Here is a 15,734-nt window from a genome sequence, read left to right as displayed (position 1 = left end):
AATACACTGGGCAAAATGGGACAAGGTTTGTTTACCCAAAGAAGAAGGCGGTATTGGCTTCCGGCTAATTCATGAGTTCAATATAGCACTACTGGCAAAACAATTATGGAGACTGGTCCAATACCCTGATTCACTGGTTGTCCGAGTATTAAGGGGGCAATATTATAGGATGACCTCGCCATTGAGAGCGACCTCTACTAGCAGCCCATCATATGTGTGGACAAGTATCTCCGCAGCAAGGAAGCTTTTACTGCTAGGGATCAGACAGAAGATTCACTCTGGTTACGATGTCAGGGTGTGGGAGGATCCGTGGATTCCGACGACACCTGCTAGACCGGCTAGACCTATAGCCCCTGTGATGAACCTAAACATGAGAGTCAGTGACATCATTAATCAGGAATCAAAGGAGTGGGCTGTAGGACTACTAGATGATTATGTCCATCATGATGATATACCTCTCATCCGCAGTATGGCTATAAGCTCTACTCACCGTCGAGATACTTTTTGTTGGAACTACACGAGAAATGGCCAATACACAGTCAAGTCTGGATACTGGGTTGCTCAGAACCTATTGGAGCAAGAAGAGGAAAAGGAAATATTAGAGCCAAGTATCACTAAACTTCAAGCCTTTGCTTGGAAGTTGAATACGCCAGGGAAGATATGCCATCTTATATGGCAATTGATCACGGGTCAGGTAGCAGTAACGAGGAATCTAGTAAGGCGTAATATGAGGTGCGATAATTATTGCCCAAGGTGTGGGGAAATAGAGGAATCTGTAACTCATGCAATATTTGAATGCCCTCCAGCCTTGCAAGTATGGTCTTTATCGGTAACTCCTACAAGTCCAGGTATATTCCCAGTGGCGAGCGTCTACACAAACATGGACTATCTTTTTTGGAGGAAAAATAATATCATTGTACCAGACCAAGACAGGGATCCTTATCCCTGGATAATATGGTATATTTGGAAGGCTCGCAATGATAAGCTTTTCAGGGGTATAGATAGAGATCCTTTGGAACTCGTCCGATATGCAGAGAGTGAATGTCAAGCCTGGTTTAACGCAAATGAGATGATACCACAACAAGTCCGGGCCAGCAATAATGATGTAAACCAAGTCTTAAGCTTGGGTAATATCTGCTTGCTAGATGGATCTTGGACAGCTTCTGATCGTTTTAGTGGATGTGGATGGGTCTGGATGGATAGTAGGGAGGACATACAACTTATGGGAACACGAAACTTCATTCGATGTGAATCAGCGTTGCATTCGGAGGTAGAAGCGCTTCGATGGGCGATGGAGAACATGCTTCAACACTCGCCGTGCCAGAGCTTTGGAACGGACTGCAAAGAGCTGATCGCAATGATAAATGAACCCCAGAAGTGGCCAAGATTTGCGACAGAGCTGGAGAAGATAGAGACGCTGCAGATTTGTTTTCCGGACTTCAAAATCATCCATGTACCACGTCTGCGCAATCAGTTTCCTGACTTTTTAGCTAAGACTGCTAGGAGCTTTCATAGGGAGTTACTTTTCATTGGTTGTTCTATTCCGGTCTGGTTACCCAGGTCATCTCAAGCTTGAGTAATAGAATGGCCGTTTGACGTCAAAAAAAAAAAAGAAGACTTTATGTCTTTGTGTTTTTCTTTTTTTCCCCATTGACTGCTTTTGTATTTCAAATATCGTCACAAGATTCATCCAACCGAGCTAAAACAACGTATATTGTTAAAAACAGAGTAAATAAAAGGATTATGCCAGAGCAAAACAAGCAGAACACGGGCCAATAATGGAGATAACAGGGTCATGGAGAAGGAAGTCTAACTACACCATGGTAGTAGCACTCTCGCCGGGAACAAAACTGTAAGATTGATGGACTTCTAATCTAAAACCAAGTATTGATAAGAGGAGTGATGCATCTATCTTATATATTATTAATGATCATTTTCGATATCCGATGTGGAACTTATGTCCCTAATACGTTCCTTGACATATGCTCCTAGACCTTCGAGATGATGGCTCGTTGATCGTAAATCTCGGAATGTTTGAGCAAATATCTATAGGCAAGTTTACAAAAAAAAAAAATATATATATATATATAGGCCGACTTTGGGCCGGATCGACAATGGATCGGGTTAGATTGCATGGATCGGGGTTCTGATACCATGTTAAACTAGATGGGCTTCCAACTTAAAACCAATTGGTAATAAGTGAATTGATCCATCTATTTTATATATTACTTAGTATCTCTTTAACTACTGATGTGAGACGTTTGTCCCTAATACATCTTTTCGAGATGATGGCTCTTTAAACGTTAATTTCGGAATGTTCGGGCAAAGATTGATAGACCAACTTTGGGCTGGATCAATAATGGATCGTGTTGGATGGTTTGGATCTGACTCTGATTTAAGTTAGATGGGCTTTCAATCTAAAACCAATTGGTGATAAAAGTAGTGTCTCATTATCTTATATATTATTAATGGTCCCTTTCAATACCAACTTCTGTCCTAATAAAAACATACCCAAGCAGCACCTGAGAGCGTTTTGGATTGTGATCAAGCAAAGCCAACGTTACATTTGAGCGGACTCACCATATCTAGTAAATCTTGGAAATGATGATGTATTCTGAAGAGAAAACTATTTAGTATTTTTACTCGAGGTGCACTTTTGTTTGAATCTTGATACAATGTACAAGCTTGTCCATTTTCTTTAAGACTGGATTCGTCTACCAGGTAGTGACCAGAGCTTGTTTCTTGATTTGGATTCGCAAATTGGTTAAGAAACTCTTGGAAAACTGTCAAGAATAGAGAAAATACTGAAGTTTGATAGAGAAGAAGAGGATGAGAGAATCAGTGAAATGTATAGAGCACTGGTGAAATTAAACAAATGCAGAAATTGATGCAAAGCAAAATGAAGAATCAAGGAGATTATAAAATGCAGACCAATCCACTTTTTCAATGCAAGACAACCACGAGAGCTAAGAATATCTACACATTTCACAGAACTTAGTATAACAGTCAATAAGCCATGATCTAACCCAAAAGAAAAGAACGTAAAACAGACAATCAGAACCAAATGCGCAACAAACCTGTGCTGTAACCATTAGAAACGTGTCGGTAAATCTTGTTTCCATGTTTTGATGTAACTAAAGTTCAAAATCAAAATAACTTTAACCTTAATCCTAAAGGTACGTGTCAATGTATTCCAAACCCAATGTCAAATAGAAAGGAGACGCAAATGTTATCGGAAGAAATTGAACACACTGCTCCAATCAATATTCACAAGGACGTGACCAAAGGAAACTAGCTGGAAGCAAAGCACACGATGACTGCAAGAATCAAGCAAAAAATAAAATCATAAAGAAAAACAATTTACCAACAAAGAGGAAGGTACTAAGCAGATGATATTATTGTTAATTGCATAATCGTTAACAAGCCAAACCAAGAGCAAGCAACGAAATAGGCAAATACCAAATCCACAAGAAGAGATCTGTCGTCATAAACTCTGAGAAACTCATACGAATCTAGCGAAACCCTAATAGATAAGGTAAGGATCAAGAACGAGTTACGCCTCACTCTTCTCCGACTCAGGAGCTTCATCGTCTTTCGCAGCTTCCTCCCCCGCTTCCTTGTTGGCGGCGGCTGCAGATCGATCCTTCACCGTCTCAAGCATCCTCTTGCTAATCTCCTTGGAGTAAACCTCAAGGATCTTGATCCCATCGTCGTCGTCAGACACAGCGTTGGACGCGACGCCGTAGGCTTCCTCCTCGATGGATTTGGCGACGGTGGAAGCCTCGTCGGAGTTGAGCGTGCCGTACCTCTTGGAGAGGATGGATTCGGTGGATAGCGTCTCGATCAGGCGCTTCAAGACGGCGTCGCGAGTTTTCTGAGTCGGAGGCCAAATGCGGAGCGAGTTGCCTCCTCCTGGCTTCGTCTCTGCGACGGACTCTTCCTTCTTCAGATCTGCGGCTTTTGAGGTTTCATCCGATGTCTGATCCGGCGTCGTCGCGGGCAATGTGGTGGAGCCCTCCGATTTGGAATGCGGCGGTGAGACGGTGGTGTTGATTGTTTCCGCGGTTTCTGCCATTTTTTTCAAGTGGATTTAGGGATTCTCAGAGAGATGTTTTGGTTTGGTGATATCAGTTGTGACGTCGGTTAAAAAGCGAACATATGTTAAAGTCTTTAGACATTTGTTTATTGGTTGTTGGTTCGGTGTGAAAAGGACTCTAATCTACTTTGTACCAAATGGTTTTCAACAGCAATCAAATTTATTCTTTATATATACCGGATAAAGTCAAATAAATTTATTTTTTTCTCTTAATAAACTTTTTTCACCAACTAAATCATAAAGTATTCAACTATCTGATCGGCGAACTTTTCTTTTCTTTTCCATATTTCTAATCACCATTACTTCCGAACTAACCTACTTCATCCTTGATGCTAATGACTATCGCTCATTTTTGCTCTAGTTTCTCTTTTGACGGTGTTTACCGACATCCTAGGTGTAGAGATGGCAATTGGGTCTTCCCGTCTCTTCCCGTCCCGCCGCAGTCTTCAGTTTAAACGGGTCTCAGCGGGACAGGCCTGCGCGGGATGCGGTCTTGTCGAGGGCTGACCAAGCCCGCTCCGCATAGTACATGGGCTTTGCGGGTCGGCCCGCGGGACGTCGATTCATCGTACCTGCATAAACGAAACAATATGATCAGACATAACTCACTTGCATCTGGACACAGAAACAAACATCAATATATATATATATAAACTCTTGTTCGGTTATCAAAACTAATTCTTTTCATTAGCTCTAAACATCAAAACATGCACGATTGGTTGTCCAGCTATAGGAAACAAAAGGCTTTGGAATATTCAGGGACAAGATTTAGAAACACATAATGACATAATCAAGAAACATAGCAACATCTTGCTTGTTTCTTAACAAATCAGATGCCGCAAACGTATGTAAGTTTCTTGTTTGTTATATAGACGCTTGACACATGCTGAATCATTCACAAATTAAACTTAAAGTCTAACAAATCAAATCCTATCAGACTAAACTATCAAGCAACCATTCAGACTCGATCAGTATACTTAATTCACAAAGTATGGCATGAAGTAATGATGACAAATCCAAATAATCAAATCCTCTAAATGTAAATGAACACCAAAACAAAATCCAAGTAATGTAATGTGGTCTCGGTAAAAATCTTATCGGGAAAACCCATTGGGACAAAACTCGACAAGGGAAAAAGAGCGCCACAAAATCCATAATGTAAATAAAATAAAAACACCATATCAAAATAAAAATCAAGTTTCTTCTTCTTCTTCTTCAACTTCATCATCAGACCATGGCACAGTCTCTTCTTCACCAATTATTTCATCTTCTGGAAATATTAAAAAAAATTCGAAGTTAATTAGATTTAAAGAACATGGAACTCTAAAATATATAATAATGTGAATGATTTACCATGTTCATAAGCTTTGAATCCTTTTAGCCAATTCCTACTACATATCAGAGCTTGCACATTTTTGGAAAGTAGACGGCTCCGGTATTTGTTCAGAACTCTCGAACCGATGCTAAAGGAGGATTATGAAGCCACTGTTGTGATCGGAATGCTAAGCAGATCACAAGCCATTTCTGGCAAATCACCAAACCTGTGAGTATTATCTTTCCACCAGTTGAGAATATCCAAACTTTCAAAGCTATCCATATCTAGTGCAGGTTCATCGAAATAAGCTTTGAGAGCTGTCTTTCCACTCGCAGCAACACTACTTTTACGAAACGAAAAAAAAATCCTGTAGTGTTTAAAAAAAAAATTAAAACAATTTGATGGAATATCCAAACTTTTCAAAGCTATCCATATCTAGCTTAGGTTCAGAATTAATTAAAAAAAATGAAACAGAAGACTTACACCATAGTTCTCAAATGTTCCTTTCGGTCCTCCACAAACATTTTGTTGATCCATCTCACGAGGCTCTGCATAAGGTGATGTTGACTTTGATTTTTTGTCGTATGATTCAAACAAAACTTCCAGCTTCAGACGCAAGTTCTTCATTTTTGCATCACGTGTACTTATGTCAAGTCTCCCTAAACAATATTCTACAACTGGAAGCTTCAGGCGTGGATCAAAGACAGCTGTTATTGCAAAAAGATCACTGACTTCAGGCGTGGATCAATACTTGAATCCATATCTTCTGTCGTCTCTTGCTCTCTTCTTGTTACGGTTTAGGTTTTTTTTTTTGGCTCACGATATGTCTAGTCGTGAAAGAGATGGCTCCGTGAGTTTAGTAAACTCGCTAGGGTATTTTTTGTTTAATATTTTTATGTAATTTTTAAAATTATACAATGATTTCCTTATTCGTCATTGGTCAGGGACTCAAGCATTATAAGAAAATTTTAATCCTATGTCTAAACGATCAACTTGATCTGATCAAGTAATATCATTCATAAGTTCAACTTAAAGGCTAACAATTCAAAGTTTATCAGACTGAGCAATACGTGTTCACTAGAATCACTACCTATCAAACTAAGCAATAACAATTCAAGTTCTATTAAACTAACCTCATATCTAAGCTCTTAAAAATAAAACGTTTTTCTTACTTGTGGTTTCGTCTTAGTGATCTTAAGCATGCTCTCATCTCCTCTGCTTTTGAAGCTGGGCTTGGAGACGGCAGTATTGTTCAAAGAGTCCATGGGAGCAGCTGTAGAGAACAAAGATAAGAGTAAATGCATTATTAATAGATTTTTTGAACATGGATGCTGGATAATTAGGTACCTGTTGAGGAAGTGTGTTCTGTACTAAAACAAACAGAGCTTTGGATGTAGTTCGGTGTAGTCTATTGCTTAGCATGTGAATGAAGTGTCCAACAGTCATGTCTCGTGGGACCAAGAACCTGCACAGGTCAAAACGTGATTCATTCAACTAGTGTATTGATATATATTCACATTTTGTTTATGTTCTTCCCTCAGAAAAGAAACACAAATGGTTTCGTGCAAACTTACAAAGGAACTCTTAACTATAGCTTATGACTACAAAGGACCTCGAATGGTTTCGTGAATCACACGTCATCTGCAACAAGAAGAGACCAAGATAGATTAGACTATAACATAAGTCAGACTCTTGATACCAACATGTTCAAGTTCTAACAGACTAACGATTAGATCATGCATATCACAAGTTCAAGTTCTATCAGACTAAACAATACATGTTCACTACCTATCAAACTAAGCAATAACAGTTAAAGTGCTATCAGACTGAACGATCATGCATATCATAAGTTATTTATCATTGGTACCTGAGAACCACTTCCATGATCAAAATGATATCTTGAATCTGCACAAATTTCATCAGTGTCTTCAAGGTTCTGCTGTGAAGCTGGTACTCCACTGTACCAAACAAACCACCTTGGTGAAGAGTCGTGACTTAGAACTTCGTCACTTAGAGCCCACAACCTGATGGAGCTGTTTGGATAAACAAAAAATTCTGATTAATAACAAAAGGCTAAAAAATCAGATGTGAAGGATCATCCCTCCTGATTTGCTCTAAGTACGAGATGTTATATTAGGATATTAGTGTAATAATTAATGTGAAATCTAAAATCGTATAAACAGAGAGGAATGAGCTAAATACCTCTGCACATGGTCGTCGACGATCTACTGTGTAGAGGAGAAGAAGAAGATGCTATGTGGTCGTTGATCGAAGAAGAAAAAGTGAAGAGACGGAAAGAGATGAAGAAACGAAAAGAAAAGAGAAGAGAAGAAGAAGAAGGCGAATCTTTGATTGCATGCAAAAAAAGATGAGTTGTGTACAATGTTGGGATAAGCTTGAAAGAAAAAGAAACTTGAGTTAGAAGTTATCCACCTAATCCTACCGAGTTATGGAATATAGGAATACTAGTATGTTTAGGAGTTATCTAGATATACTACCTATTAGGATTAGGAATTATAAATCTCTATATAAGAAGATGCAAGTGTGTTGCATAGCTTATGAGTTTAGAGATTGAGCTTAAGTTTTGAGTGAGTTTCTTGAGCATTAATAAAGAGAGTTATTCTTTATACAATCTTTGAATTCTATATTTGGTATCAGAGCTTAGGAAGAGATGAGTAGTGATATCGTTACCACAACCGTGAAACCTAAAGATGGAGCATCATCCTCTATCAAGTGTCCCATGCTGAATGCAACAAACTATACAGTGTGGGCCATTCGAATGAAGATGGCGCTTAAGGTACACAAAGTGTGGGAGGCGATTGATGAAGAAACAACTACAGGAGAGAAAAACGATCTAGCCATTGCGTTATTATTCCAGTCAATTCCGGAGACACTTATCTTACAAGTTGGAGAACTCGATACAGCAAAGAAGGTTTGGGAAGCAATCAGAGCAAGGTACGTTGGTGCGGAAAGAGTAAGAGAAGCCCGTCTCCAAACATTGATGAATGAGTTTGATCGTCTCAAGATGAAAGAGACAGAGACAATAGATGACTTTAGCGGCAAACTAGCAGAGATTTCTTCAAAATCAGCGGCTCTAGGAGTAAGCATGGAAGAACCAAAACTTGTTAAAAAGTTTCTGAGTTGTCTTCCACGAAAAAAATATATCCATATTGTAGCTTCACTAGAACAGGTACTGGACCTCAACGACACCAGTTTTGAAGACATTATAGGCCGACTTAAAGTCTATGAAGAGAGGGTACTTGAAGATGAAGAACCGCAAGAAGATACAAGCAAGCTGATGTATTCAAGTTCTGAAACACAACCAACACAACAAAATCGTGATTACAATCAAGGATTTCGGAACAGAGGACGTGGAGGAAGATCGTATTACAGAGGACGTGGTCGAGGACGATATTTTGGACCTAGAGATCCATCGCGTGTCACATGTTATCGTTGTGACAAGATAGGTCACTATGCTAGTGATTGCCCTGATCGTTTACTTAAACTACAGGAAACTCAAGAGAACGAAGGAAGTGACACACAAGATGCAGACGAGTTGATGATGCATGAGGTCGTCTACTTAAACGAGAAGAACTGTCTCCCGGAGAAATATCATAATAACGGGGATAACAAAGACATGTGGTACCTTGATAATGGAGCCAGCAACCATATGACAGGTGATAGAAGGTATTTCTCGGAGCTTGATACAACTATCACTGGGAAAGTTAAATTTGGAGATGATTCGCGGATTGACATTAAAGGAAAAGGCACCATATCATTCATAGACATGAAAGGAGAAGCAAGAAAGATGACGGACGTATACTTCATACCTAACCTGAAGAGCAATATCATTAGCCTAGGGCAAGCAACCGAGGCTGGCTGTGATATACGGTTAAGAGATGAATACCTAACTATGCATGACCGTGATGGGAAACTTCTTGTTGAAGCAAATAGAGCTAAGAATCGCTTGTACAAAGTACGAATGGGTCTTAAGACGTCCACCAAACTACACCTAACAGAGACAAGTGAATCAACTCGTTGGCATGCTAGACTGGGGCACGTGAATCACGCAACAATGAAAGCTATGGTAAGAAGAGAACTCGTTACAGGTATACCAAGCATTCATGTTTTAAAGGAAATCTGTTCATCATGCTTACTTGGAAAGCAAGCAAGACATGCGTTCCCACAAGAAACGAGTTATAGAGCAACAAGAAGGCTCGAACTCTTGCACGGCGACTTATGTGGACCAATAACACCAAACACATTCAGTGGGAACCGGTATGTCTTTGTTGTCATCGACGATCATTCTAGATACATGTGGACTATGTTGCTTAAAAACAAAAATGATGCATTCGAGAAGTTCAAAAAGCTAAAAGGTGTAGTAGAGCAAGAAACAGAGGAGAAGATCATAACTTTCAGGACAGATAGAGGTGGAGAATTTGTGTCATCAGAGTTCAGGTATTTATGTGAAACCTCAGGTATTAAAAGACACCTCACAGCCCCATATACTCCACAGCAAAATGGAGTTGTGGAACGTAGGAACAGAACTTTAATGGAGATGGCACGAAGCATATTAAAACACATGCACATGCCGAATTGCTTCTGGGGTGAGGCTGTGCGACATGCAACATACCTGATCAATAGAATAGCTACACGCTCCCTAGATAACAAGACACCATATGAGGTTTATCGTGGAAGGAAACCAAATCTTTCCCACTTACGGATCTTTGGGTGTATTGGCTATGCAAAAACAGAGAAAGCTGGACTTAAGAAGTTGGATGATCGCTCTCGCATGTTAGTTCACTTGGGTACTGAACCAGGCTCCAAAGCTTACCGTATGCTAAACCCTGAGACACGAAAGATAATAGTAAGCAGGGATGTTATTTTTGATGAATCCAAAGGGTGGAACTGGAATGAAATCAGTACAGAAGGCGGTGAAGAGTTTGTAGTTTCACTTGGAGATTTTGGCAACCATGGAATCAGCAGAGACGTGCAGAGAGATACAGGAGGTAGTGAGAAAGATAATGTTGAAGATGTTATAACAGAGGAGGAAGAAACGCAAGAAGAAGAAGATACGTCCGAGGTAATAGCGTTAAGAAGAAGTGATAGACAGAGCGTAAAACCCAAGTATCTCGATGACTATGTTAACCTAGAAGATTATGTGTTACTTGCGGAGGAAGAAGGAGAGATGTTACTTCTAAGTCTTAATAGCGAACCAAGAACTTTTGCAGAGGCGTGTGAGCTAAAGGAATGGATCACAGCGTGTGAGGATGAACTCCGTTCTATTGTCAAGAACAAAGTATGGAGCTTAGTACACCTTCCGAGTGGTGTAAAGCCGATTGGATTGAGATGGATATTCAAGATCAAGAGAAATTCTGACGGCTCTATCAACAAGTACAAAGCTCGTCTGGTTGCTAAAGGGTATGTACAACAACACGGAATTGACTTCGAGGAAGTATTTGCACCAGTCGCAAGATTAGAAACTATACGTCTACTCATTAGTGTGGCAGCAACAAATGGATGGGAAGTTCATCATTTGGATGTAAAAACAGCGTTCTTACACGGAGAACTAAACGAGATTGTTTATGTGACACAACCTGAGGGCTTTGAAGTAAAGGGAAGTGAAGGAAAAGTTTACAAACTTCATAAGGCCTTATATGGATTACGGCAAGCACCAAGGGCCTGGAACAACAAATTGAATCAAATTCTTCAAGGTCTAAAGTTCAAAAAGTGTTCTAAAGAGCCAACGGTGTATAGAAGAACCGTAAACAATGAACTCTTAGTGGTTGCAGTGTATGTGGATGACTTATTTGTCACAGGAGCGAACGCAAGGATCATAGGAGAGTTCAAGAAGGAGATGGCTTCAAAATTCGACATGAGTGATCTTGGTCGGTTAACATGCTACCTCGGGATTGAAGTTGAGCAGTATGAAGGAAGAATTACTTTAAACCAACGACGCTATGCGCTTAAAATACTTGAGGATAGTGGCATGAAGAACTGCAACATATCACACATTCCAATGGAGCCAGGAATGAAACTCTCGAGAGCTGATGATGAACTAGACATCGATGCTACAACTTATAGAAGGAACGTTGGATGTCTCAGATATCTTCTACACACGCGACCAGATCTGTCCTTTGCGGTAGGAGTCTTGTCGAGATACATGCACCAACCAAAGGAGTCACACGGTGCTGCGATGAAACATTGTTTGAGATATCTCCAAGGCTCAACATCGTATGGTTTAGTTTTCACCCGTGCAGCACCAGAAATACCGAGACTAGTTGGATATAGTGATAGCAGTCACAATGTGGATCCTGATGATGGAAAAAGTACTACAGGACACATCTTCTACCTTGGTGAAAATTTGATTACATGGTGTTCACAAAAACAGGAAACTGTTGCTTTATCTTCTTGTGAGGCTGAGTTTATGGCAGGGACTGAAGCAGCCAAGCAAGCCATATGGTTACAGGAGCTGTTAAGTGAAGTTACAGAGCAACCTTGCGAGAAGGTGGTCATTAAAATCGACAACCAGTCTGCCATTGCCCTCTCTAAGAACCCAGTTTTTCATGGAAGAAGCAAACACATACATTCAAGGTATCATTTCATAAGAGAGTGTGTAGAGAAAGGTCAAGTGAGTGTGGTGCACGTCTCAGGTGATAAGCAGAAGGCAGATATATTAACCAAGGCGTTGGGAAGGATTAAATTCGTAGAGATGCGCTGTCTTATCGGTATTCAAGATTTGAGTAAAAGAGATTTCAAGCTTAAGGGGGAGAATGTTGGGATAAGCTTGAAAGAAAAGGAAACTTGAGTTAGAAGTTATCCACCTAATCCTACCGAGTTATGGAATATAGGAATACTAGTATGTTTAGGAGTTATCTAGATATACTACCTATTAGGATTAGGAATTATAAATCTCTATATAAGAAGATGCAAGTGTGTTGCATAGCTTATGAGTTTAGAGATTGAGCTTAAGTTTTGAGTGAGTTTCTTGAGCATTAATAAAGAGAGTTATTCTTTATACAATCTTTGAATTCTATATACAAGAGCTTGTGATTGTCGATCGAAAGGGAAGAAACACAGAGAGCAAGAATGGCCATAGGCCATAGTCATCACCCGATCACCGTTTAGCTCTGTACCGCCGCGGTCCTGTCCCGCGAGACCCGCAACTAAACGGGCCACAATATTTTTGCCCAATCCCGCCCCGTAATGGGCCTTTTCGGATCAGGCCCGCGGGCAAGCCCTTGAACTGCCATCTCTACCTAGGTGGCGAGAGGCACCATCTCGATTTATTTCATTTCTTGTACGAATAAAATTAGTGGATGATCCAATCTTTACTAGTTGTTAGTCTAGGGTGATGTCAACGTAAAAAATATATTTGCAAAGTATAATAGGACATTATTAAAAGATAAATCATAAACTGTAGCAGGAATGAATAAATATATTAACAACTAGTAGAACACATACAACTAGTAGGACATTATTAAAAGATAAATCATAAAACTGTAGCAAGACATTATTTATATAAGAAACATTTACATTCATAGTCACTTTCTATGTTTCTAATTACATTCTAGATCAGTTAGTGCTCCTATGGTAGTTTCTCTTCTTCCAAAGCCCTTTTTTTCTTCATCCATAGAAAGTGGCAATGCACTAAACCTAAACTATAGAATTATAAAGTTATAAAAAGTATAAAGTTTATCTTTGAACATTAAATCTGATATGTATTATTATTTAAATTTTAAAGTTTAGGTTTATAGTTTAGAGTTAAATTCAAATTTTAATAATTTTTTTTTAAAATATTAATCTTTAATTTTTAAATTATATTTTAAATTTTGATTTAAACATGTAACTATATTCTTTAAATTTAAGCAACTTTTTAAAAAATTGAAAATAACTAAAATTACAATTTATATTGTTTTTTTCATGACCATTGATTGATTTTAATTTAGGGTTCAAAATTATCTTTTTGTTTATCCTCACATTTTTTCTTATTGTTTAATCTTTCTTTTTCAAGGATCACAATTTATGGTCATTGATTAAATGAAATCTAAAGGCCAATAATCATTCTCTCATTTTCTTACAATTGACAGGACTTAGCCTCTTCATCTCTCTCTCTAACTCTTTTTTTCATCTGCAAAACGACGAATCCGATGAAAGAAGGAGCAGCAGGATGTTGAATCACCATACATGACACTGGAGGAGAGACAGCTTCTACTCTAACCGACCACGATCGAAGACGACAACCACTGCAATAGACCTGTCTCAGATTTGAGTTTTTACATCTATGTTGTTTATGCGCCTGATTTATCTCTTGATTCCTAATATATAGACTATCTTTTTAGTTTATCTTTAGGTTTCTAAATTCAATTTAAGTTTGGATGATGAATCTTGAGCCTATTAGAAGTTTTTTTTGGTCGACTTGGTTATAACAAAGCCGTATTGTAACCATAATTCATCCATAATCTATGCATAATTTAGCCGTAATTTGATTATAACTCAGTCGTAACGTATGCATAACTGAGTCGTAAAGTATGCATAACTCAACCGGAACATATCTGAATGGTATAAGTCAGCTGTAACGTTTCTATAAGTAAGCCGTCAAGTGTAGTTTGTTTCGCGATGTTTCGTATTCTGGGCGGGAACATTGTTATAACAAAGTTGTATTGTAACAAGAACTCATCATTTGATTATAACAAAGCCGTATTATAACCATAACTCAACAATAATGTATGCATAACTCAACCGTAATTTGATTATTACTCAGTCGTAACGTATGAACACTAAATCTAATATGTTTATCTTTTGAACATTAAATCTAATATTTTTTAATTATTTTAAAGTTTAAGATAGGTTTAGAGTTTAGAGTTAAAATCAGTCGTAATGTATGCATAACTCAGCTGTAAAGTATGCATAACTCAGCCTTAATGTAACTGAATGGTATAAGTCAGCCGTAATGTTCCTATAAGTCAGTCGCCATATGTAATTTTTGTTTCGCGACGTTTCATATTTTGGACGGACACATTGTGTTCTGACTTACATGAACATTACGGCTTACTTATACATAACTCAGCCGTAACTTATCTGAATGGTATAAGTCAGCCGTAACGTTTCTATAAGCAAGTCGTAACGTTCCTACAAGATAAACAACAATTTACCTTCAACTATGAACACAATATTAAAACTATAGAACTATAAAGTTATAAAAATTATAAAGTTTATATTTTAAACATTAGATCTACTACTTTTTATTATTTAAAGTTTAAAGTTTAGGTTTATAGTTTAGAGGTAAACTCAGCCGTAACATATGCATAACTTAGTCGTAACGTATGCATAATTCAGCCATAACGATGTGTTGGAGACTCACTGTATGAACTAAAGTTATCTTATTCACATGACACACCATCTGAGTCATCAAACATATAAGTCGTAACAACCTCCCATAAGTCAGCCGTAAATTTTGTAACTCAGCTAGGCGATGATACTTAACTCAGCCGGCGAAACATAACTCAACAATGTATTAACTATAACTCAGCCGATTTTTTGAGAAACCAGCCCGCCGATGTATAAGTTAGTCGTAACTTGTGTTCGTAAGTCAACCGTTATCCCATAAATCAGCATGAAATCTGTAAATCAGCCATCACTAACGACTGACTTATGTTCGTAAGTCTGCCAATTTCACATAAGTCAACCGCGTTGTTTAACTCAGCCGCAAAGTAACTATAACTCAGCCGTAACGAAGTTTGTAACGCTTTACGATTGAGTTCATTAATACATGTCAACACATTCCTATGTGGCACCGGTTTTTTGCTTAAGTGACATTAAAAATTAATGGTATTTTTGTAAATACGTTTGTTATCACAACGTAATAAAAATGCACACTATTAAAAATGGTAGTAATAAAAAAAAAGTTTTGTATGCTACTTGTAATCTATACTATTATTTGCGAAGTAAATTTTTGCTACAGAGCTCTCACGTTAAAAGTTAGAGCGGTTAATATCGTTTATACCCTTAATAAATAAAATGTATAAATAAATCAAAAAATAAAAATGAAATTTTAAATGATTTTGATTAGATAATTGATTAATATTAAGAATAGTAAGAATTATCCAAAATCTGAAATATAATTTAAAAAAGAGATAACTTCTGTATATATTGTATTGTTATCTGAAAAAGTCTTTAAGTAAAAAGTTAAAAACATAAATTCTATAACTAAATATTAATTAAATAAAATTATTAATTATATAATTAAAATAGAATATTGAATTATCCAAAATCTAAAAATATAATTAAAAAAATAATTTCTATATATATATTGTATTGTTA

General features: G+C 37.9%; 1 protein-coding gene and 1 long non-coding RNA gene across 2 annotated transcripts; both read right to left on the bottom strand.

The window, feature by feature from the left end:
• Positions 1-3,377: 3,377 nt before the first annotated feature.
• LOC106371866 (WPP domain-containing protein 2) lies at positions 3,378-4,259 on the bottom strand. The gene has a single exon (XM_022689783.2). The coding sequence runs from the start codon at positions 4,073-4,075 to the stop codon at positions 3,554-3,556; it is 522 nt and encodes a 173-aa protein (XP_022545504.2). The 5' UTR covers positions 4,076-4,259; the 3' UTR covers positions 3,378-3,553.
• Positions 4,260-6,548: 2,289 nt separating this feature from the next.
• Positions 6,549-7,349, bottom strand: LOC125577015. Its single transcript, XR_007315345.1, has 2 exons — positions 6,759-7,349; positions 6,549-6,684 (listed from the first exon to the last, which is right to left on the bottom strand). It is a non-coding gene; the product is annotated as an uncharacterized LOC125577015 (long non-coding RNA).
• Between the last annotated feature and the right edge of the window lie 8,385 nt (positions 7,350-15,734).

The sequence above is a fragment of the Brassica napus genome, chromosome A8, assembly GCF_020379485.1.
Source record: "Brassica napus cultivar Da-Ae chromosome A8, Da-Ae, whole genome shotgun sequence".
Lineage (NCBI taxonomy): Eukaryota > Viridiplantae > Streptophyta > Magnoliopsida > Brassicales > Brassicaceae > Brassica > Brassica napus.
This window is presented reverse-complemented; position numbering and strand designations above follow the sequence as displayed.